We start from the raw sequence: 26,189 nt of genomic DNA on the forward strand, positions 1-26,189 counted from the left end.
GATCTCCCCCCATCACAGGGAAACACCACAATCCTGGTTGTTGTGGATCATTTCTCTAAGTCCTGCCGTCTCCTTCCTCTGCCTGGTCTCCCTACAGCCCTACAGACTGCGGAGGCCTTGTTTTCTKACGTCTTCCGGCACTACGGGGTGCCTGAGGATATAGTGTCTGATCGGGGTCCCCAGTTCACGTCGAGAGTCTGGAGGGCGTTTATGGAACGTTTGGGGGTCTCGATCAGCCTTACCTTGGGTTTCCACCCCGAGATCACGGGCAGGTGGAGAGAGTTAACCAGGATGTGTGTAGGTTTCTGAGGCCTTATTGCCAGGACCGGCCGGGGGACTGGGCGGCGTTCGTGCCCTGGGCAGAGATGGCCCAGAACTCGGTCCGCCACTCCTCCACTAACCTCTCCCACTTCCAGTGCGTACTGGGGTACTAGCTGGTTCTGGCGCCGTGGCATCAGAGTCAGATCGAGGCTCCTGCGGTGTACGACTGGTTCAGGTGCGCGGAGGAGACATGGGACGCCGCTCATGTTCACCTTAAGCGGCCGTGCTGCGCCAGAAAACCAGCGCAGACCGTCACCGCAGTGAGGCCCCGGTGCGAACCGTGTCTGGCTCTCGACCCGAAACCTGCCCCTATGCCTGCCCTGCCGGAAGCTGGGGCCGCGGTTTGTGGGGCCATTTAAAGTCCTGAGGAGACTGAACGAGGTTAGTTACAGGTTACAACTTCCCCCCGATTACCGTATTAACTTCTCTAGGATAGGGCATAGCATTTTCACGTTAGGATGAAAAGCATACCCAAATTCAACTGCCAGCTACTCATCCCCAGAAGATAAGATATGCATATTATTAGTAGATTTGGATAMAAAACACTCTGAAGTTTCTAAAACTGTTTGAATCATGTCTGTGAGTATAACAGAACTTATTTAGCAGGCAAAACCCAGAGGACAAACCATTCAGATTTTCTTTTTGAGGTCACTCTCTTTTCAATGGGTTTTCATTGGAAATCCAGATTTCTAATTGACCTTCTTGCAGTTCCTACCACTTCCACTGGATGTCACCACTCTTTAGAAATTGGTTGAGGTTTTTTCCTTTGTTTAATGAAGAAGTACGGCCATCTTGAACGAGGGTAACTTGAAGTGTACTGTTAGATAGAGGCACATGACCAGAAAGCTAGCTACAGTTTGTTTTAATCCTGTATTGAACACAGATCATCCCATCTTCAATTTTATCGATTATTTACGTAAAAAAATACCTAAAGTTGTATTACAAAAGTAGTTTGAAATGTTTTGGCAAAGTTTACAGGTCACTTTTGAGATATTTTGTAGTCACGTTGCACAAGTTGGAACCGGTGTTTTTCTGGATCAAACGCGCCAAATAAATGGACATTTTGGATATTTATCGACGGAATTAATCGAACAAAAGGACCATTTGTGATGTTTATGGGACATATTGGAGTGCCAACAACAGAAGCTCATCAAAGGTAAGGCATGAATTATATTTTTATTTCTGCGTTTTGTGTCGCGCCTGCAGGGTTGAAATATGCTTCTCTCTCTTTGTTTACTATGGTGCTATCCTCAGATAAGAGCATTGTTTGCTTTAGCTGAAAAGCCTATTTGAAATCTGACACGTTGGCTGGATTCTCAACAAGTGTAGCTTTAATTTGGTGTATTGCATGTGTGATTTCATGAAAGTTTAATTTTTATAGTAATTTATTTGAATTTGGCGCTCTGCATTTTTACTGTCTTTTGGCCAAGTGGGACGTTAGCGTCCCACATATCCCAGAGAAGTTAACCCCTCGTTCCATGTGTCTCTCCTCAGGCCGGTGGTGGCTGGCCCGCTCCAGGAGTCTGAGGTGCGGGAGGTTCCTCCGCCCCCTCTGGACATCGAGGGGGCCCCGGCGTATTCCGTCCGCTCCATACTGGATTCGAGGCGTCGGGCGAGGGGCCTTCAGTACCTCGTGGAGTGGGATGTTTTGTTATTCTGGATGCCGTTGGTTTTGATAATTAAACTGCTCTGGTTATTACCCAGTTCTGCTCTCCTGCGTCTGACTTCCCTGCCACCAGTTACGCACCCCTTACATCTGTAAACAATTGTTGGAAAAATGACTTGTGTCATGCACAAAGTAGATGTCCTAACCGACTTGCCAAAACTATATTTTGTTAACAAGAAATTTGTGGAGTGGTTGAAAAACAAGTTTGAATGACTCCAACCTAAGTGTATGTAGACTTCTGACTTCAACTGTATTTACATTATGAAGCTTACCGTAGTCCCCCAGAACAGTTGAGCCAGTGTATTTGTAAATAGCACAACGGGAGAAAGCGGGAGCAGCTGAGTCCAGCTGTGTATTGACAGGGGTCATGTTTTATATTGAAAGTCAACATATATTTTTTTTCTTCAATAGAGTGATCAGGGACATGCAGCTATAGTTTTCCTTCACAGAAAATCCACACATTTGGCAGCTTCGTTTTCATCAGATGACAACAGAAGTGTAACACTGTTTGGCTGGTAGTCACACAGGTAAATGACCTTACAATGAAAAAGCAAGGTATCTTTTGCAAAAATTATGCATGGCCACCATATTTCTCATGTTTATCATAGAAAGAATGTAGCCAGCTACAGTCAATTTTGCATTTTACCAGAGAAAAGTAGGCAAAAAAAGTAGAAGATTATCTACACATCAGTCAGAGCCAGGTCTGCTGATAGAATGCCTGTTATTGAATTATCATCTGAGTTGAGAAGTGCAACTGAAGGACGAAATGTGTCTGATGCCATGCAGAAATTACAATAAGAAGCTATTTACATCTGTGTTTACAAAATGCAGCAAGTATTTCTTATGCGTTAAATTTTTTTTCCTATGTGAAAAACGCAGAATTCTGTATTAATCCGACCCCTACATTTAATTTGCTAGTTAATCTAAGTAAGTTGCTGAATTAATAAAGTGACAGGGCATCATATTGTGTTAGCTTTCTGCCATGTTTGAGAAGTCAAAGCCCTTTGGATTAGTTATGTGTACAGCTGCCAATGCTATCTTGAATTCCTTGCGTATTTTCTCCTCTCCGTTCTTGGCCCATCTTCTCCTCTCTCCTCTTCTCCGAGCAGGGTGCATCTTCAGCTTTCCCCTCTTCTCTAAGCAGAGAAGGCAGGCCTGTCGCCCTAATGACTACACACAGATTTAGCGTGTAGCCTACACATGCTGCTCCAGAGCCAGTACTGTTCTTTCAGACAAGCATGCCTCAAAACTTTGTTCAGTTGCAAAATGTCTCTCTCACATTCACTTGTAAATGTACATGCTGGATTGCCTATATTTGCAATTTGTTTGCAATTTTGTTTGCGCTCCCTAGCATATTTAGCTAGCAGCCTCCATTGAAATTCGCTATTACTTATGCTCATTTTGTTAGCAGATAGACACACAATGGGCTTTTTCTGTGTTTTTTGGCGCCCCCTTGTGTACTAAGCCAGTAATACTGTATARCCTGGTATGAGAGAAGGACATTGTGACGATACGAAAATCTGAATACCGCCCAACCCTAATTCTAATGTTACCCAAGGCCTTCATAAACACAACCAAGTGATTATTTTTGCATTAGCATAAATTAAATGTATTAATTWCACTGTGAGAATATAATTAGCTTGAAGGGGGGTCCGTCAAGGCCCAGCGGTTCTACTGTGAAACAGGTTAACATTCACAAGGCCGCAGGGCTTGAGGGATTACCAGGACGTGTACTCAGAGCATGCGCTGACCAGCTGGCAAGTGACTTCACTGACATTTTTAAACTCTCCCTGACCCAGATTGTTATACCTACATGTTTCATAGACCACCACCATAGTCCCTGTGCCCAAGAATGCCAAGGTAACCTGTCTAAATGACTATCGCCCCGTAGCACTCACATCTATAGCCATCAAATGCTTTGAAAGGCTGGTCATGGCTCACATCAACACCATCATCCCAGACACACTGGATCCACATACCGCCCCAACAGCTCCACAGATGATGCAATCTCTATTGCACTCCACACTGCCCTTTCCCATTTGGACAAAAGGAACACCAACAGTATAGTGCGTTTAGAAAGTATTCATACCCCTTGACTTACACTGGCTTGCGAATGTATTCACCCCCCTTGGTATTTTTCCTATGTTGTTGCATTACAACCTAGAATTTCAATTTATTTTTATTTGGATTTCATGTAATGGACATACACAAAATAGTCCAAATTGGTCAAGTGAAAAAAATTACTTATATATATTACTTATATATTACTTACTTATATATAATATATATATATATATTTAACGGAAAAGTGGTGCATGCATATGTATTCACCCCCTTTGCTATGAAGCCTCTAAATAAGATCTGGTGCAACTAATTACCTTCAGAAGTCACATAATTAGTTAAATAAAGTCCACCTATGTGCAATCTGTCACATGATCTCAGTATATATACACATGTTCTGAAAGGCCCTAGAGTCTGCAACACCACTAAGCAAGGGGCACCACCAAGCAAGCGGCACCATGAAGACCAAGGAGCTCTCCAAACAGGTCAGGGGCAAAGTTGTGGAGAAGTACAGATCAGGGTTGGGTTATAAAAGAATATCCGAAACTTTGAACATCGCACGGAGCACCATTAAATCCATTATTAAAAAATGGAAAGAATATGGCACCACAACAAACCTGCCAAGAGAGGGCCGCACACCAAAACCCACGGACCTGGCAAGGAGGGCATTAATCAGAGAGGCAACAAAGAGACCAAAGGTGAACCTGAAGGAGCTGCAAAGCTCCACAGCGGAGATTTGAGTATCTGTCCATAGGACCACTTTAACTTCTTATGGCTGCAGGGGCAGTATTGAGTAGCTTGGATGAAAGGTGCACAGAGGTGCCCAGAGTAAACGGCCTGCTCCTCAGTCATAGTTCCTAATATTTGCATAGAAAACACTCTGAAGTTTCTAAAACTGTTTGAATTATGTTTGTGAGTATAACATAACTCATATGGCAGGCAAAAACCTGAGAAGTTCCACTTCCTGTTTGGATTTTTTCTGAGGGTGGCAGATTTTCAACCAAGCTCTCATTGAAATTACAGCGAGATATMGATGAGTTTTCACTTCCTACWGCTTCCACTAGATGTCAACAGTCAATATAACTTTGTCTGYTGACTCTAATGTGAAGGGGGGCCGAAGGAGACAGGAATTAGTCACCACTGCCACGAGCTGACCATGCTTTGACCACGCGCGTTCACGTGATAGGCAGCTCCGTTCCATCGCTCAACTGAAGTCAATCTAATTCTCCGGTTGGAATGTTATTCAAYATGTATGTTAACAACATTCTAAAGATTGATTCAGTACATCGTTTGACATGTTTCTACTGACTGTTACGGAACTTTTGGACATTTCGTCACGTTATAGTCACGTTCATGCACTGCTGCTGCTGCAGCATAATGAGGTGTGACGCATCAGACTAAATGGCTAATGGAGTGTGCGTTTTGTCACCAACCTTACTTTGCTACCTGACAACTTTACGGTTTTTACTTTTTAATTGCCGTTTATATTTTTAGTTTTTCCTTCAAATCTTTCTTTTTTTTCATTCAACTTTTTCACTCCGGACGCTTTATCTGGACATGGTTCGTCAGCACCTTCAACAGCCGAAGCTAAGTAGTAACATTAACATGGTGCCTTCTAATTGCAGTCGCTGTACTCATAATATACAGGAGAACGATCGCCTTACGGCGAGGATAGCTGTGCTACAAGCCCAGCTTCAGACGCAATCGTTAGGCAAGGGTAATTTCAGTGTAGGAAAGGATGAAACAGCGTCTGTGCCACCAGTAAGTACAGATAGTAGTAGAAATCCCCTCACACAGTCCCCGCAGCCGGACAACTTTCTCATGGCTTCTGGAGGGAAATGCTGTAGGAATGCTCAACCGGTGTTGCTCATTCAGCCGACAGAAACTTTCAACCGGTTTTCCCCATTAAGCAGCGAGTCGGAGTCTGAGCCTTCTCTTGTCTCTACTCCTCCCGTTACGGGGTCTGAGACGCCGAAGCTTCCCACCATTAGCTCTGACAAATTGAAAACCCTAGTCATTGGCGACTCCATTACCCGCAGTATTAGACTCAAAACAAATCATCCAGCGATCATACACTGTTTACCAGGGGGCAGGGCTACCGACGTTAAGGCTAATCTGAAGATGGTGCTGGCTAAAGCTAAAACTGGCGAGTGTAGAGAGTATAGAGATATTGTTATCCACGTCGGCACCAACGATGTTAGGATGAAACAGTCAGAGGTCACCAAGCGCAACATAGCTTCAGCGTGTAAATCAGCTAGAAAAATGTGTCGGCATCGAGTAATTGTCTCTGGCCCCCTCCCAGTTAGGGGGAGTGATGAGCTCTACAGCAGAGTCTCACAACTCAATCGCTGGTTGAAAACTGTTTTCTGCCCCTCCCAAAAGATAGAATTTGTAGATAATTGGCCCTCTTTCTGGGATTCACCCACAAACAGGACCAAGCCTGGCCTGCTGAGGAGTGACGGACTCCATCCTAGCTGGAGGGGTGCTATCATCTTATCTACCAACATAGACAGGGCTTTAACTCCTCTAGCTCCACAATGAAATAGGGTGCAGGCCAGGCAGCAGGCTGTTAGCCAGCCTGCCAGCTTAGTGGAGTCTGCCACTAGTATAGTCAGTTATACTAGTGGCAGACTCAGCTATCCCCATTGAGACTGTGTCTGTGCCTCGACCTAGGTTGGGCAAAACTAAACATGGCGGTGTTCGCCTTAGCAATCTCACTAGGATAAAGATCTCCTCCATTCCTGCCATTATTGAAAGAGATCCTCGACTCTCAAATAGGGCTAACTTAATGTTAGATCCCCCTCATTCAAAGGCAGTTAAGTCAATGAACTTATCACTGATCATAATCTTGATGTGATTGGCCTGACTGAAACATGGCTTAAGCCTGATGAATTTACTGTGTTAAATGAGCATCACCTCCTGGTTACACCTAGTGACCCATATCCCCCGTGCATCCCGCAAAGGCGGAGGTGTTGCTAACATTTACGATAGCAAATTTCAATTTACAAAAATGACGTTTTCGTCTTTTGAGCTTCTAGTCATGAAATCTATGCAGCCTACTCAAATCCCCTTTGTATAGCTACTGTTTACAGGCCTCCTGGGCATATACAGCATTCCTCACTGAGTTCCCTGAAATTCCTATCGGACCTTTGTTTTAGTTCATAGCAGATAATAATTTTAATTTTGGGTGATTTTTAATATTCACATGGAAAAAGTCCACAGACCCCACTCCAAAAGGCTTTCGGAGCCATCATCGACTCAGTGGGGTTTTGTCCAACATGTCCTCTGGACCTACTTCCCACTGCCACAGTCATACTCTGGACCTAGTTTTGTCCCATGGAATAAATGTTGTAGATCTTAATGTTTTTCCTCATAATCTGGACTATCGGACCACCATTTTTATTACGTTTGCAATCGCAACAAATAATCTGCTCAGACCCCAACCAAGGATCATCAAAGTCGTGCTATAAATTCTCAGCAACACAAAGATTCCTTGATGCCTTCCAGACTCCTTCTGCCTACCCAAGGAACGCCAGAGGACAAAAATCAGTAAACCACCTAAACTGAGGAACTCAATTTAACCTTGCGCAATCCCTAGATGCAGTTGCACCCTAAAAAAACTAAAAACATTTTGTCATAGAAACTAGCCTCATGGTATCAAGAAAATACCCGTGCTCTGAAGCAAGCTTCCCAGAAAAATTGGAACGGAAAATGGCCCACACCAAACTGGAAGTCTTCCGACTACCTTTGGAAAGAACAGTACGTGCAGTTATCGAAAGAGCCCTCACTGCTGCTCGATCATCCCTATTTTTCCAACTTAATTGAAGGAAATAAGAATAATCCAAAATTGATTTTTGATACTGTCGCAAAGCTAACTAAAAAGCAGCATTCCCAAGTTGAGGATGGCTTTCACTCCAGCAGTAATAAATTCATGAACTTCCTTTGAGGAAAAGAATAATCGAATCATTAGAAAAGCAATTAAACGGACCTCCTCTTTAAAATCTGCGTATCCCTCAAAAGCTTCCAGCTTGTCCCTGAGGTTCCCTGCACAACTCTGCCAAGGACCTAGGAATCAAGAGAGACAACTTAAGTGTTTTAGTACTTATTCGTCTGACACAAATGATGAAAATAATTCCATTGGCCCTTACACCTTCAAGCTGCATACTGGGGAACCCTAATTTCCATCTAAAACCTACTTAAAGAGCTTTTGGGCTTCATGTGCTTTGGCCCTCCTATGTTTGAAACCAATAATAAATTTGGCTTCTTCTATCCACCAGATGTGTACAAAACTCCCCTAAAAGTGGCAAGTTTAATTAAAGCCCTCTTGAAAAAAGGCCAAACTTGACCGCAGAAAAAAAAAAAAAAACTATCGGCCTATTACGATCTTCCATTCCTCCCTCAAAAAAATTTAGAAAAAGCCTTGTTGGCGCAGCAACCTCAACTGCCTTCCCCCTGAAGACAAACAATTTGTTATACGAAAGCTTTTCAATTCTGGGTTTTTAAAGACCCCATCATTAGCACCTGGCGAACTGCACTTGTGAAGGGTGGTAAATGGACCTTTTTTAATGGCGGTCCAGACCGAGGCTCCTGGCAAATCTGTCCCCCTCGTGCACCTAGAACCTTAGTGGCTGCCTTTGATTACCAATCGATTCACCCACCAATTCCCCCTTTTGGAGAGATTGGAACCCAAAATTGGTCCTACACGGACAAGTTTCTGGCCCCTGGTTTTAGAATCTTATCTTGTTGGAAAGATATCAGTTGTCTCCTGTGAATGGTTTTCCCTCTGAACAAATCAACTGTAACATTCGTTGTTCCTCAAGGTTCCGTTTTTAGGACCCTATTGTTTTCACTATATATTTTACCTCCTTTGGGGATGTCATTCGAAAACAGTAATGTTTAACTTCCACTGCTATGCGGATGACACAGCTGTTACATTTCAATGAAACATGGTGAAAGCCCCCAAAATTGCCCTCGCTAGAACTGTGTTCAGACATAAAAGAAGTGGATGCTGAAAACGTTCTACTTTTAAACTCGACAAAACAGAGATGCTTGTCTAGGTCCCAAGAAACAAGAGATACTTCTGTTAAATCTGACAATTAATCTTGATGTTTGTATAAGTCAGTCTCAAATAAAACTGTGAAGACCTCGGCGTTACTCGAAACCCTGGATCTCTCTTTTGATGAACAATATCAAGACTGTTTCAATGACAAGCTTTTTCCATCTACGTAAACATGCAATTGAAATTTTCTGCACAAAAATATGCAGAAAAATTATCCATGCTTTTTGTTACTTCTAGGTTAGACTACTGCAATGCTCTACTTTCCGCTACCCGGATAAACACTAAAATAACTTCCAAGTTAGTGCTAAATACGGGCTGCTAGATCCTGACTAAGAAAACCCCCAAATCATATTGATCATATTACTCCAGTGCTAGCCTCCCTACACTGGCTTCCTGTTAAGGCAAGGGCTTGATTTCAAGGTTTTACTGTTAACCTACAAAGCGTTACATGGGCTTGCTCCTACCTAATCTTCCCGAGTTGGTCCTGCCATACATACCTACACGTAGCTACGGTTCACAAGACGCAGGCCTCCTATATTTGGTCCCTAGAATTTTCTAAGCAAACAAGCTGAGGCAGGGCTTTTTCTCCTATAGATCTCAATTTTTATGGAATGGTCTGCCTACCCATGTTGAGAGACCGCAGACTCGTCTCAACCTTTAAGTCTTTATTGAAGACCTCATCTTCTCAGGTCCTATGATTGAGTGTAGTCTGGCCAGGAGTGTGAAGGTGAACGGAAAGGCCTCTGGAGCCAACGAACCCGCCCTTGCTGGCCCCGGGTTTCCCTCTCTTCCACTGGGATTCTCTGCCTCTAACCCCTATTACAGGGGCTGAAGTCTGGCTTACTGGTGCTCTTTCATGCCGTCCCTAAGGAGGGGTTGCGTCACCTTGAGTGGGTTTGAGTCACTGACGTGATCTTCCTGTCTGGGTTGGCGCCCCCCTTGGGTTGTGCCGTGGCGGAGATTTTGTGGGCTTTACTTGGCCTTGTCTCAGGATGGTAAGTTGGTGGTTTGAAGATATCCCTCTAGTGGTGTGGGGGCTGTGCTTTGGCAAAGTGGGGTGGGGTTATATCCTGCCTGTTTGGCCCTGTCCGGGCGTATCATCGGATGGGGCCACAGTGTCTCTGACCCCTCCTGTCTCAGCCTCCAGTATTTATTGCTGCAGTAGTTTATGTGTCGGGGGGCTAGGGTCAGTCTGTTATATCTGGAGTATTTCTCCTGTCTTATCCAGTGTCCTGTGTGAATTTAAGTATGCTCTCTCTAATTCTCTCTTTCTTTCTTTCTTTCTTTCTCTCGCAGGACCTGAGCCCTAGGACATGCCTCAGGACTACCTAGCATGATGATCCTTGCTGTCCCCAGTCCTGGCCGTGCTGCTGCCCAGTTTCAACTGTTCTGCTTGCGGCTATGGAACCCTGACCTGTTCACCGGACGTGCTACCTGTCCCAGACCTGCTGTTTTCAACTCTCTAGAGACCGCAGGAACGGTAGAAGAATACTCTTAATGATCGGCTATGAAAAGCCAACTGACAGTTACTCCTGAGGTGCTGCACCCTCGACAACTACTGTGATTATTATTATTGGACCAAGCTGGTCATTTATGAACATTTGAACATCTTGGCCATGTTCTGTTATAATCTCCACCCGGCACAGCCAGAAGAGGACTGGCCACCCCTCATAGCCTGGTTCCTCTCTAGGTTTATTCCTAGGTTTTGGCCTTTCTAGGGAGTTTTTCCTAGCCACCGTGCTTCTACACCTGCATTGCTTGCTGTTTGGGGTTTTAGGCTGGGTTTCTGCACTTTGAGATATCAGCTGATGTACGAAGGGCTATATAAATACATTTGATTTGATTTGATATAGGGGACGCGCTTTGTGACTTTGGAATTGTTTACCAAACGTGCTAACCAAAGTAGCCAATTGGACATAAATAACGGACATTATCGAACAAATCAAGCATTTATTGTGGACTTCGGATTCCTGGGAATGCATTCTGATGAATATCATCAAAGGTAAGGAAACATTTATCATGCATTTTCTGGTTTCTGTTGACTCCAACATGGCGGCTAATTTTACTAATGTTCTGAGCGCCGTCTCAGATTATTGCATGGTTTGCTTTTTCCGTAAAGTTTTTTTGAAATCTGACACAGCGGTTGCATTAAGGAGAGGTATATCTATAATTCCATGTGTATAATTTGTATTATCATCTACATTTATGATGAGTATTTCTGTTGAAACAATGTGGCTATACACTATCACTGGATGTTTTTGGAACTAGTGAATGTAACGCGCCAATGTAAACTCAGATTTTTTAATATAAATATGAACTTTATCAAACAAAACATGCATGTATTGTGTAACATGAAGTCCTATGAGTGTCATCTGATGAAGATCATCAAAGGTTAATGATTCATTTTAGCTATATTTCTGCTTTTTGTGAAAGCTATCTTTCGCTGGAAAGATGGCTGTGCTTATTGTGGTTTGGTGTGACCWAACATAATCGTTTGTAGTGCTTTCGCTGAAAAGCATATTTGAAATCGGACACTTTGGTGGGATTAACAACAAGATTACCCTTAAAATTGTATAAAATAAATGTATGTCTGAGGATTTTTAATTATGAGATTTCTGCTTTTTGAATTTGGCGCCCTGCACTTTCACTGGCTGTTGTCATATCGATCCCGTTAGCGGGATTGCAGCCATATGAAGTTAAGCCGTTAACTCCGCAGAGCTGGGCTTTACAGAAGAGTGGTCAGAAAAAAGCCATTGCTTAAAGAAAAAAATAAGCCAACACGTTTGGTGTTCGCCAAAAMGCATGTGGGAGACTCCCCAAACATATGGAAGAAGGTACTCTGATCAGTTTAGACTAAAATTTAGCGTTTTGCCCATCAAGGAAAATGCTATGTCTGGCGCAAACCCAAAACCTCTCATCACCCTGAGATACCTTCCCCACAGTGAAGCATGGTGGTGGCAGCATCATGCTGTGGGGATGTTTTTCATTGGCAGGGACTGGGAAACTGGTCAGAATTGAAGGAATGATGGATGGCGCTAAATACAGGGAAATTCTTGAGGAAAACCTGTTTCAGTCTTCCAGAGATTTGAGACTGGGACGGAGGTTCACCTTCCAGCAGGACAATGAGCCTAAGCATACTGCTAAAGCAACACTCGAGTGGTTTAAGGGGAAACATTTAAATGTCTTGGAATGGCCTAGTCAAAGCCCAGACTTCAATCCAATTGAGAATCTGTGGTATGACCCATCCAACTTGAAGGAGCTGGAGCAGTTTTGCCTGGAAGAATGGGCAACATTCTCAATGGCTAGATGTTCCAAGCTTATAAAGACATACCACAAGAGACTTGCAGCTATAATTCCTGCTAAAGGTGGCTCTACAAAGTATTGACTTTGGGGGGTGAATAGTTATGCACGCTCAAGTTTTAATTTTTTTTGTCTTATTTCTCATTTGTTTCACAATAAAAAATATGTTGCATCTTCAAAGTGGTAGGCATGTTGTGTAAATCAAATGATACAAACCCCCCAAAAATCTATTTTAATTCCAGGTTGTATGGCAACAAAATAGGAAAAATGCAAAGGGGGTGAATTATTACACAAGCCACTGTATTCCACATTTTCTTGTGTTATTGCCTGAATTCAAAATGGATTAAATCGTTTTTTTCTCACCCATCTACACTGCCCTACCAAGCAAAAAGGCAGTAACTGCTCATTTGGTCGAAAATGAATGTCATTTTTGCTACATTAAATACATGCTTAATCATGTGGACAAGTATCCTGCCTCTATTGTATTGTGTTTTGGAGAAAATGGGGGTCATGTTAGCAGTAACTGCATAAAGTTACTGTGAAACAAAGGTAAATAAAAGCCATTTTTCTCAGTTCCACACTATGTGCAAGCCTTTTTTGCATATTCCAAAATATGCTGTAACACACAATACCCAATAATGACAAAGTTGAAACATGTTTTGGACATTTTTGAATATGAATTGAAATGGAATACAGAAATATATCTAATTTACATAAGTATTCACACCCCTGAGGCAATACTTTGTAGATGCACCTTTGGCAACAATTAAAGCTGTGAGTCTTTCTGGGTAAGTCTCTAAGAGCTTTCCACACCTGGATTGTGCAACATTTGCCCATTATTCTTTTTAAAATTCTTCAAGCTCAGTCAAATTGGTTGTTGATCTTTGCTAGACAACCTCTTTCAGTTGTTGCCATACATTTTAAAGTAGATTTATGTCAAAACTGTAAATTGGCCACTTAGGAACATTCACTGTCTTTTTGGTAGCAACTCCAGTGTATATTTGGCTTTGTGTTTTAGGTTATTGTACTGCTGAAAGGTGAATTCATCTCCCAGTGTCTGTTGGAAAGCAGACTGAAGCAGGTTTTCCAATAGGATTTTGACTGTGCTTAGCTCCATTCCATTTATTTTTTATCCTGACAAACTCCACCGTCCTTAACAATTACAAGCATACCCATAACATGATGGAGCCACCACTATGCTTGAAAATATGGAGAGTGGTACTCAGTAATGTGTTGTATTAGATTTGACACAAACATAACACGTTGTATTCAGGACAAAAAGTACAGGCTTTATTCTGTACAGGCTTCTTTCTTTTCACTATGTCAATTAGATTAGTATTGTGGAGTAACTACAATCTTGATGATCCATCCTCAGTTTTCCCCTGTCACAGCCATTAAACTCTGCAACTGTTTTAAAGTCACAATTGGCTTCATGGTGAAATCTCTGAGCGGTTTCCTTCCTCTCCGGCAACTGAGTTAYGAAGGATGCCTGTATCTTTGTAGCAACTTGGTGTATTGATACACCATTCAAATTGTAATGAATAACTTCACCATGCTCAAAGGGATATTCAATGTCTGCTTTTACATGTTTTACCCATTTACCAGTAGGTGCCCTTCTTTGTGAACCATTGGAAACCTCCCTGGTCTTTGTGGTTGTATATGTGTTTGAAATTCACTGGTCAACTTATAGATAATTGTATATGTGGATGAGGCAGTCATTCAAAAATCATGTTAAACACTATTATTGCACACTGAGTGAGTTCGTGCAACTTATTATGTGACTTGTTAAGCAAATATCTACTCCTGAACTTATTTATGCTTGCCATAACAAAGGGGTTGAATACTGATTGATTAAAGACTTTTCAGCTTTTCACTTTTAATTAATTTGTAAAAAGGTCTTAAAACATAATTCCACTTTGACATTATGGGGTATTTTGTATAGGCCAGTGACCAAAAARCTAAATGTAATCAATTTTGAATTCATGCTGTAACACAACAAAATGTCAAGAGGAGTGAATACTTTCGGAAAGAACCTAAGGAAAGACCCAAAGGGAGTGCCAGATATAGGGGAGGTAATAAGTGAGGTAATGGAGTCCAGGTGTGTCTGATGATGACTTGCAGGTGCACATAATGATGGATACCAGGACCGGTAGATAGTATACCAGCATCACCAAACGCCGGAGGGGAGGAGTGGGAGTAGAGGTGACACTGCTACCGCATGGCAAGTCTGGAACCAACAGGACCTTGAACAGCTACCCCCAAGCAATGACTGCTAAATAGTTAGTTAAATTGTTCACCAAATAGCTACCCAAACTATCTGCATTAAACCTTTTTCACTAACCTTTTTTACTCATCACATACCCTGATGCTACTGTTTGCTATTTGTTACTTTATTCCTAGTTATACGTACAGTTGAAGTCGGAACATTACATAGACCTTAGCCAAATTGTCTGTCTAAAAACAATTATCATGTGCTTTCACCCATGGAATTAGCTGTCAGGGGGTCAAAGGTTAAGGGGGTAGGATGACCTGAAATATTCTGCTTTTACAAAATGTGATGCTGTTTTCAAATGAAACACAATACCTTGCTCTTGTTAAAGCTTTTAYAATTGATTTGTTTCACAATTCCTGATATTTAATCCTAGTAAAAATTCCCTGTTTAGGTCAGTTAGGATCACCACTTTATTTTAAGAATGTGAAATGTCAGAATAATAGTAGAGTGATTTATTTCAGCTTTTATTTCTTTCATCACATTCCCAGTGGGTCAGAAGTTTACATACACTCAATTAGTATTTGGTAGCATTGCCTTTAAATTGTTTAACTTGGGTCAAACGTTTCGGGTAGCCTTCCACAAGCTTTCCACAATAGATGGGTGAATTTTGGCCGATTCCTCCTGACAGAGATGGTGTAACTGAGTCAGGTTTGTAGGCTCCTTGGCTTTGTGATGGCCACTCCAAAACCTTGACTTTGTTGTCCTTAAGCCATTTTGCCACAAATTTGGAAGTTAGCTTGGGGTCATTGTCCATTTGGAAGACCCATTTGCGACCAAGCTTTAACTTCCTGACTGATGTCTTGAGATGTTGCTTCAATATATGCACATCATTTTTCTTCCTCATGATGCCATCTATTTTGTGAAGTGCACCAGTCCGTCCTGCAGCAAACACCCCCACAACATGATGCTGCCACACCCCGTGCTTCACAGTTGGGTGGTGTGGTTTACTGTGGATATAGATACTTGTACCTGTTTCCTCCAGCATCTTCACATGGTCCTTGCTGTTGTTCTGTGATTGATTTGCACTTTTCACACCAAAGTACGTTCATTTCTAGGAGACAGAACGCGTCTCCTTCTGAGCGGTATGATGGCTGCGTGGTCCCATGGTGTTTATACTTGCGTACTATTGGTTGTACAGATGAATGTGGTACCTTCAGGCATTTTGAAATTGCTCCCAAGGATGAACCAGACTTGTGGAGGTCTACAACTCTTTTCTGAGGTCTTGGCTGATTTCTTTTGATTTTCACATGATGTCAACCAAAGAGGCACTGAGTTTGAAATACATCCACAGGTACACCTCCAATTGACTCAAATTATGTCAATTAGCCTATCAGAAGCTTCTAAAGTCATGACATAATTTTCTGGAGTCTTCCAAGCTGTTTAACGACACAGTCAACTTAGTGTATGTAAACTTCTGACCCACTGAAATTGTGATACAGTAAATTATAAGAAAGTTTTTGCTAATGTTTTTGCTTGATTATGACAAGCTCATAATCAAGTAAACCTGACAACATTTTTGATGAATGTTGCCAGCTTGCTTTCAGTGATATTTCAACTAGAACTGGCTAGCTACTGTCCTTGTTTGTTCTGATAGAATGGCAAAGACAAACCCAAGAAACACCCACATCAAACCACACCCCTTAAGATAACTCTCATTTGCATTCAGTGATGGCAGCAAGTTTTTCTTAATGAGCATTGATGAAAATGAGGCCAAATCAGGAAGTGCAGTTGTCCTTTAAGAATTATCTTTCCCTGCTCAACTGCTCACAATGTGGATCCTTAACAGTCTGAGTCCAGCTAGTAAATGGAGCTCAGGTGCAGTGGTAATTGGAAGGGGAGTAGAATACGAACATCCAGTTACCCTTTCCAGACTGCTTCCCAGACTCCTTTTAAGGTTCAAAGGACTCCTCCATCCTTACCCAGAGTGCCTTGTGTCCTGTTACCCATGATCCCTAATCTCTGACCTCTAACCCCTGACCTATGTGAGCAAGTTTGAGGTGCAGGGCCAGCAATTTACCTAGGTTGAGGTAGAGAGCCAGCCTGCCCCGGTGTGACAAACTCACCCAGGTTGAGGTAGAGGGCCAGCCTGCCCCGGTGCAGCTCCAGAGTGATGTAGTCGCCCCTCTGACCCTCTCCGTGGAGCAGCACCCCCTCAGCCTGGCGGCTCTTGAATCGCAGCGAGATCACATCCTTCACCGTGCTCATGGACTTCTGGTTAAACCGGTAGAGCAGGGAGCTTCTGCCATCAAAGTCTGCCACGTACGATTCTAGATGAGGATTGAAAGAAGATCAAAGAATCATTGCTTTTTAGAAAATGTCCTCAGTTATGGCACTCTGTGTCAGGTCTGAGCTGTGAGTTTTCTGTTGCCAGTACTTTTGAGAGGAATTGAAGTGGCAAGTTACATTTCTTTTTACAGAATTGACTTTTCACCACAAATTCTGATTGGAAGTATATGTCAAACTTTTTCTATTTATTCTGAGGTACTTTTATCACAACTCTCTAGCTCTGTCTAATACATTATCTAACACTGTGCCTCGGCTCCATGCTCAGTTCATGTGGATGGGCCTGAACTGAAGATATACTGTATTGAGGTTCAGCAGCAGGAGAAATGTTGAATTCCTGTTTTTAAAGCCTGAATACATTATATTTTCTGATGGGATTCAGTTTCTGTAGGCAAAGCTGTCTGAATAAATAATGCAATCTCTAKCATGCACCTGCTATTCCAACACAGAACTGAGGGAGGGTGATGTGCCTAGAGAAACAAGGGAATCAGCAATGAGTAGGAGAAAACTTGACGTGTTTGGGCAAGCTGTTCAAATAACGTTTACATTACATTGTATCAAAGACATGACTTTGCTATCATGTATTTAAAGAATGTTTAACACATTCGTAAACACACAAACACAATTCTAGAATCCCCCTACCTCTTAGAATTGTTTACTCAATCGAATAAGTAAAAATAATAACAAAAATCTATGTTTATTGGTCACGTATACAGATTTGCAGATGTTATCTCAGGTGTAGCGAAATGCTTGCGTTTCAAGCTCCAAAAGTGCAGTAATACCTAGCAATAAAAAACAAGACACACATAATCCAAAAAGTAAGGAATGAAGAAATTAGTCCGGAATATAAATATATATATACAGTACCAGTCAGAAATTTGGACACACCTACTCATTCCAGGGTTTTTCTTAATGTTTTACTATTTTCAACATTGGAGAATAATAGTGAAGATATCAAAACTATGAAATAACACATAGTGAATCATGTAGTAACCAACAAAGTGTTAAACAAATCAAAATATGTTTTATATTTGGGATTCTTCAAAGTGGCCACCCTTTGCCTTGATGACAGCTTTGCACACTCTTGGCATTCTCTCAATCAGCTTCACCTGGAATGCTTTTCCAACAGTCTTGAAGGAGTTCCCACATATGTTGAGCACTTTTTGGCTGCTTTTCCTTCACTCTGTGCACCAACTCATCCCAAACCATTTCAAATGGGTTGAGGTAAGGTGATTGTGGAGGCCAGGTCATCTGATGCAGCACTCCATCATTCTCCTTCTTGGTCAAATAGCCCTTACACAGCCTGGAGGTGTGTTGGGTTATTGTCCTGTTGAAAAACAAATGATAGTCCCACTAAGTGCAAACCAGATGGGATGGCGTATCGCTGCAGAATGCTGTGGTACCCATGCTGGTTAAGTGTGCCTTGAATTTTAAATAAATCACAGACAGTATCACCAGCAAAGCACCCCCACACCATCACGCTAGAGGAACCCCTCGCCAACAGCCAATGAAATAGCAGGGCGCCAAATACAAATCAACAGAAATCTCATAAATCAAATTTCTCAAACATACAAGTATTTGGCACCATTTTAAAGATAGAATTCTCGTTAATCCAGCCACAGTGTCTGATTTCAAAAATGCTTTACAGCGAAAGCTACACAAACGATTATGTTAGGTCACCACCAAGTCACAGAAAAACCCAGCCATATTTATCGCCAAAGAGAGGAGTCACAAAAAGCACAAATAGAGATAAAATGAATCACTAACCTTTGATGATCTTCATCAGATGACACTCATAGGACTTCATGTTACACAATACATGTATGTTTTGTTCGATAAAGTGCATATTTATATCCAAAAATCTCATTTTACATTGGTGTGTTATGTTCAGTAGTTCAAAAACATGCTATGATTTTGCAGAGAGCCACATGAATTCACATAAATACTCATTATAAATGTTGATGAAAATTCAAGTGTTATGCATGGAACTTTAGATACACTTCTCCTTAATGCAACTGCTGTGTTAGATTTTTTTTAAACTTCACGGAAAAAGCATAATCTGAGAACGGCGCTCAGAGCCCAAACCAGCCAGAGAAATATCCGCCATGTTGGGTAGTCAACATTATTCATATTATTCATATATAAATATTCACTTACCTTTGACGATCTTCATCAGAATGCACTCCCAGGAATCGCAGTTCCACAATAAATGCTTGTTTTGTTCGATAATGTCAATTTATGTCAATTTATGTCCAATAGCTTCTTTTGTTAGGGCGTTTGGTAAACAAATCCAAAAGCGCGATCTGGTCCATTCGGACGAAACGTTCAAAAAGTTATATTACAGGTCGAAGAAACTTGTCAAACTAAGTACAGAATCATTCTTTTAAGGATGTTTTAATTCATAAAAGTTCAATAATGTTCCAACCGGAGAATTCCATTGTCTGTAGAGAAGCAATGGAACGAGAGCTAACTCTCAAGTGAAAGCGCGTGACTTGAGAACGAGGCTGTAGGCAGACCCCTTAGTCAAACAGCTCCCATCGGCCCCCTTCACATGAGAAGCCTGAAACCACGTTCTAAAGACGGTGACATCTAGTGGAAGCCTTAGGGAGTGAAAAATAACCCATATCCCACTGTGTATTCGATAGGGGTGAGTTCAAAAACCCACAAATCTCAGATTTCCACTTCCTGTTTGGATTTTTTTCTCAGGTTTTTGCCTGCCATATGAGTTCTGTTATACTCACAGACATCATTCAAACAGTTTTAGAAACATCAGAGTGTTTTCTATCCAATACTAATAATAATATGCATATATTAGCATCTGGGACTGAGTAGGAGGCAGTTCACTCTGGGCATCTATTTCATCCAAAAGTGAAAATGCTGCCGCCTATCCCAAAGAAGTTAAGTGTGCCTTAAATTCTAAATAAATCACAGACAATGTCATCAGCAAAGCACCACCACACCTCCTCCTCCATGCTTCACGGTGGGTACCACACATGCGAAGATCATCCGTTCACCAACTCCGAGTCTCACAAAGACACGGCGGTTGGAACCAAAAATCTCAAAAATGGACTCATCAGACCAAAGGACAGATTTTCATCYGGCTAACATCCATTGCTCGTGTTTCTTGGCCCATCAAAATGTCTTCTACTTATTGGTGTCCTTTAGTAGTGGTTTCTTTACAGAAATTCGAATATGAAGGCCTTATTCACGCAGTCTCCTCTGAACAGCTGTTGTTGAGATGTGTCCGTTACCTGAACTCTGTGAATCGTTTATTTGGGCTGCAATTTTTGAGGCTGGTAACTCTAATGAACTTATCCTCTGCAGCAGAGGTAACTCTGTTCCTTTCCTGTGGCAGTCCTCATGAGAGCCAGTTTCATTATAGCACCAATGATGGACTGTCGTTTCTCTTTGCTTATTTGAGCTGTTCTTGCCATAATATCTTAGTATTTACCAAATAGGGCTATCTTCTGAATACCACCCCTACCTTGTCACAACACAACTGATTGGCTGAAACGCATTAAGAAAGAAAAAAAATTCCACAAATTAACTTCTAACAAGGCACACCTTTTAATTGAAATGCATTGCATGAAGCTGGTTGAGAGAATGCCAAGAGTGTGCAAAGCTGTCATCAAGGCAAAGGGTGGCTACTTTGAAGAATCTCAAATATAAAATATATTTTGATTTGTCTAACACTTTTTTGGTTACTACATAATTCCATATGTGTAATTTCAAAGTTTTGAAGTCTTCACTACTATTCTAAAATGTAGAAAATAGTAATAATAAAGAAAAACCCTGTAATGAGTAGGTATGTCCAAACTTTTGACTACATTTTGTTATGTTACAGCCTCATACTAGAATGGATTAAAAAAAACATAGAAATAAAATCAATACCTTATTTACGTAAGTATTCAGACCCTTTGCTATGAGACTCAAAATTTAACTCAGGTGCATCCTGTTTCCATTGATCATTCTTGAGATGTTTCTAAAACTTGATTGGAGTCCACCTGTGGTAAATTCAATTCAATTGATCATTTAAAAAGGCACACATCTGTCTATATAAGGTCCCACATTTGACAGTGCATGTCAGAGCAAATACCAAGCCATGAAGTCGAAGGAATTGTCCGTAGAGCTCCGATACAGGATTGTGTCGAGGCACAGATCTTCTTTTTTTTTTACAGCAGTGGCTTTCTTCCTCAGGGCCTGGACAGCTTGATATCATCGATGGAAAAATGAATTCCCAAGTTTATCAAGCCATTTTGCAGGAGAATGTAAGGTTATCTGTCCGCTAATTGAAGCTCAACAGAAGTTGGGTGATGCAACAGGACAACAACCCAAAACACAGAAGTAAATCAACGATAGAATGGCTTCAACAGAAGACAATATGCCTTCTGGAGTGGCCCAGTCCTAACCTGAACCCGATTGTGACCCGACTGATCCACAACTACAGAAAACATTTGGTTGAGGTTATTGCTGCCAAAGGAGGGTCAACCAGTTATTAAATCCAAGGGTTGACAAACTTTTTCCACCCTGCACTGTGAATGTTTACACGGTGTGTTCAATAAAGACATGAAAACGTATAATTGTTTGTGTGTTATTAGTTTAAGCAGACTGTGTTTGTCTAATGTTGTGACTTAGATGAAGATCAGATACAATTTTATGACCAATTTATGCAGAAGTCCAGGCAATTCCAAAGGGTTCACAAACTTTTTCTTGCCACTGTATTATCGATGTCTACATCGCGCATTGATGTGAATCACACTGTTGCTCTCTCATTTAGCTATTTGCGCCTTACGTGGTTGTTGTGGATGGCTGTTCACGAATCTAAATGTGTATTGAACCCAATAATGGTTGAATTCAAGAAGTTTAAGCTGCCTATCAATCATTGTTTTTTCTGCATAGCGCGGATTCCAGCCTAAAAGTCAGGCTTTTATTGCATTTAACATTTACATTTAAGTCATTTAGCAGACGCTCTTATCCAGAGCGACTTACAAATTGGTGCATTCACCTTATGATATCCAGTGGAACAACCACTTTACAATAGTGCATCTAACTCTTATTGCTCAATCTAATTCATGCTGATAAAAACAAAAAAATCCAGAGGCCTAATGGACACATGCTCAAACTCGCACACTTTTATTAGACTTAAAGGGGCAATCTGTAGTTGCTACATCAAGTGTTGGACTGTAAATATATCATTTAATCGTATTATTATATGTAGTAGAAAGCGATGGGTTAGAAGAAGTCCACATAACCAACCCATGAAGTAAAATGTAACATCCATATATGGCCAGCTWTGTAAACTTTAACAATGATTTATCCTGCAATAGATGTCATTAAATTGGTAACATACATTTTTGTCTTCTTCTAATGCCTCTTAACTGAATGTAATCAGATTACGTTACTGAGTTTATGTAATCCAAAAGTTATGTTACTGTTTACAATTTTGGACATGTAACTCGTAACTGTAACAGATTACATTTAGAAAGTAACCTACCCAACCCTGTCAATTACAATAAGGCATTATGGCAATTATGGGAAATATTCAGAACAAAAGTAAGAATTGTTCACGTGATTAGCTGTGAAAGTAAGTTAAATCGTTTTTACCCTTTATAGATCTGAAGTCTGAGGGTCTAGTGAATGAAAAACAAAATGAGATGGAGAGACATGGGCGTGACTCAGTCTACAGGCAAAGGACGGCCCTTCAGATGACATTAACAAGATGTGCAATAAGTGTGTGAACATTAAGAAATTAAATCTGCATTCTAATGTTGAAATATTTCTTCTGTTGGTGTAATTAAAGTAGACATGCTATGTTTAAATTATGCTAATTTGGGCAGTACCGACCACAGTCATTGATTGTGCCCGGATCCTATGCATGTCTGTAGATCATTTTAGAGGATGTATAAAAGTCAGACCTTCCTATCAGCAAGATTTACATAATGATTATGATGAGCCCAATACAGATTCCAAGGGCTTACCTATAAGTGCAACTTTGTCATCTATGACATGTTCAATGGTAATGCGTGGCTCCAAGATTTTTCTCTTCCCCTCTGTATTTGCTCGTTGTTAGAGCACTCCGGAGTTTCATTTTAACATTGAGGTGCATGTCACGCAGCATTTATTAGCAGAGCACACATTCATCCAACATTAATACAGGGATCATGCTGTGGAACAGTTCGGCATTATGAAAGTGCTCACTCAGGGTTAATTGTAACTGTCTTTCACAGAGCAGTAATTCACTGGCTGATCCAGTTAATGCTGCTTCAGAATGTGTGTGAGAGGCGTCCCAGTGACTCCCCTTTATTTATTTAGCATTACCCAGGCAGAGACTGGCTCTCAACTGGCACGCCTGGCTGGCTGTCACTGTCTGCCTCTATTAACTGGTGAGGACTGTGTTCCGTCAGTATTTGCTTTGATCTTGTATGAAGGAAGGCATGCCAGAAGGAAATGTCTCTTCAGTTAGCAGATACTGTATATCTTATTAAATAGTGGGCAAAAATGTACAGGATGGTTACAATGACATTACTGGCTAGCATAATGCTATTTTCTCATGGATTCCCCCGTCAACATGGGGATACAATCAGCCCCATGATAGATGACAAGCCCCAATGACAAGTGTTAGAGTCTGGACAGGTCTGAACATGCTCTTGTTAGAGCAATGTCCAATGCAGTCCAGGAGTCCCACAGAGTGAATAACCAAATGGGTTGGAATCACAGTTGCCAGAACATTATGATATTAGCTCAATGTGTATGGAGTTATTGTGAAATTAGCTGAACACGTTTGTTTTCTGTAAGGTTGGTGGTCTGGTCACTCACTGTAGGCACAGCCGTACACCTCCACTCTGAGTCCCACCCAGCCACTGGGGTTCCAGTCCAGCGGGACGAAGCGCAGGAAGCGGCTTCTGATAGAGTGGGACAACTTGTGGTGGACGACACCATCAGCGTTCACGTTCCCCACAAACTTCTGGAGACACACAGAGAGGAAGGAGAACAGGCAGAAGGGTTACATAAGATGCATTAAGTGTCTTTCATCATTCATGCAGCGTCACTACATTAACCTGAAACGAACCTTGAGAGGTGGAAAAGTAAAATGCAAATTTAATGAAGATACTCATCATATTTATCATCTTAATCACATCATCGACTCTACTGTGTAAGCCATGACTGAACATTCATCCATTCTCAAAGGAAACATTGAGGGCAACACAAATGGACAAACTCTCTTTGTTCTCCATCCATTGTACAGATGGTACTTCTCAACTGTACAATAAATGTTTTGTTACATATTTTGTTAACAAGTCCCAGTACATATCAACACCTTCCACGCACGTGTCATAGTGTCTTTAGACACATAGGCCTACACCCACACGCACACAGTATGCAAAATATCATGGTCACTAGATACGGACTAAGGACACCCATACAGTGAATTCATAATCATGCAGATTCTGTCCTGCATGTTGCGATGTTGTACTGTGGCTTCTGTGCACACTGTTTTACTTAATGAAAACACTTTGATACCACAATATGAATAACAACATGGCAAAAGCTATTTACAATTCAATTTGCATGAAGTCATTAGTATTATGTTTGAATTAGAATGGCCTGGAACATATACTATACCCTGCATGGTGCAATTTCATCATAGTTTTCCTTTTTCTATTTTCCAAGTGTCAGCTTTCATAATATTGGATTTRCCCCCCCCCCCCCCCTTTCATTAGGATTTATATAGCAGGATTTGTTTATTTATATATATATATTTTCAAGGCACCCCCTCCCAAAAAATGTTTTTCCCCTAATGACTATAATATACAAATGCAATACTATATTGCCATCTAATTTCTTGATATTAAAATCTCTCCTATATGTCCAGGATATCTTAGCATTTCATAATCATCTCATCAATAGCATACAAGAAAATGCCTTACCTAGAACGTAGATAATAATTCAATAGAATAGATCTATCAGCGTTATCTAGTGTGGTTTGGGTCAATGATACTCTTCATTAAATCCTTAAATCAACAGTATAGGCATGCAATACTGATCGGTCATTTTCTCTTTGTAACATTTCTGTCTCTTGAAAATGAAGTAAGGGAATCAGCACTAAAATGACTTATAATGAATGATTCAATCATACTGTCAAGCCCAAAGGTTTGTGTTGAACTGGGTAAGACCCAGAGACAGTATCTGCATGTCTCCCTGTTGGCTGCAAGAATCATGGTTAAACTCTATTCAGTTAGAGAAAGTGAGTTGAGTGAGTAGTGAGTGAGTGAGTACACATACAGGCCCTCGAAGGTAATACAAATCGTCARGAGCGGCATCTCTTTCTCTCAAATTAGTAATATACAGCAGACCTAAGACACATTTTTTGTTTGGTGTTTGGAGCGAAATGGATGAGTGCATTTATTGATTTATTTCTACTTGGTGTGTGTGACCTTGGAAACACATGTACAACAAGTGATTCAGCAGGGACAGTGACCTTAAGCTTTGCAGCTTGCTTTACAAAAGTCCCAGCAGTCATCTTGCGTCATATCAGGAACATCAGTCTCCCGCAAGAGTGATCTATTTTAAAGCGCAATGGAAACTCAACCCTGTCCCAGAACAACCCTTGTTATTCCAGATCTGAAAAAATGGCGACAACACATCCGACCAATTACCGTGCAGATGTGAACCAGAGTCTTTGGCTGGAACCCTGAGGGGACAGAATATCTCCCATTGGACCACAGGGGTTTAGGTTTGTCACTGTCCACATAAACAGCTACTAACCCCACAGTGACTTCATTATTTCTATTCCTGTATCGACTCTTGAACCAACGGCCTCCCTCCCATTCATTAGGACTCTTTACTCTTCCTCTACTGTGATGAGGTCCCTAACGTCATGCACGTCAGCACATGAATGCACACTAGCTCTAGGGTAAAATATTCACTCCCCTGCTATACGAGAATTTAGGATAACAAAATTCTAAGACAATATATTGTAACAACATAGGCAAATGGCATGTCTCCTCGTGTCTTGTAGACATTTGAAAAGATATGAAAGCTCTCTGAGGATAGTTTCTACTATTTTGAAGCATTGTTCACTCGATGCAAAACAAACATACAAACAGTACATGAAGATGTATTGAGTTTTAGAAAAGAATGCCCCAGTGTTTTTTAGCTACTGTACAAGCTTTAACGTATCTTCCTTCCCCTTGCAGAAAGATGCTTTATATGGTCCCTTGAGCCGG

At 41.3% G+C, this 26,189-nt stretch overlaps 1 protein-coding gene across 1 annotated transcript in view; it reads right to left on the reverse strand.

The window, feature by feature from the left end:
- The window catches only part of LOC111976258 (contactin-associated protein-like 5), a 116,120-nt gene that overhangs the window by 54,679 nt on the left and 35,252 nt on the right, over positions 1–26,189 (reverse strand). Inside the window, exons 4-5 of the mRNA XM_024005031.2 lie at positions 23,779–23,926; positions 16,743–16,946 (exon numbers count right to left, since the gene is read on the reverse strand). Of these exons, the coding sequence (XP_023860799.1) occupies positions 16,743–16,946; positions 23,779–23,926 (352 nt within the window). The remainder of the gene's footprint in view (positions 1–16,742; positions 16,947–23,778; positions 23,927–26,189) is intronic.

Source organism: Salvelinus sp. IW2-2015, linkage group LG2 (assembly GCF_002910315.2).
Source record: "Salvelinus sp. IW2-2015 linkage group LG2, ASM291031v2, whole genome shotgun sequence".
In the NCBI taxonomy this organism is placed as follows: Eukaryota; Metazoa; Chordata; class Actinopteri; order Salmoniformes; family Salmonidae; genus Salvelinus; species Salvelinus sp. IW2-2015.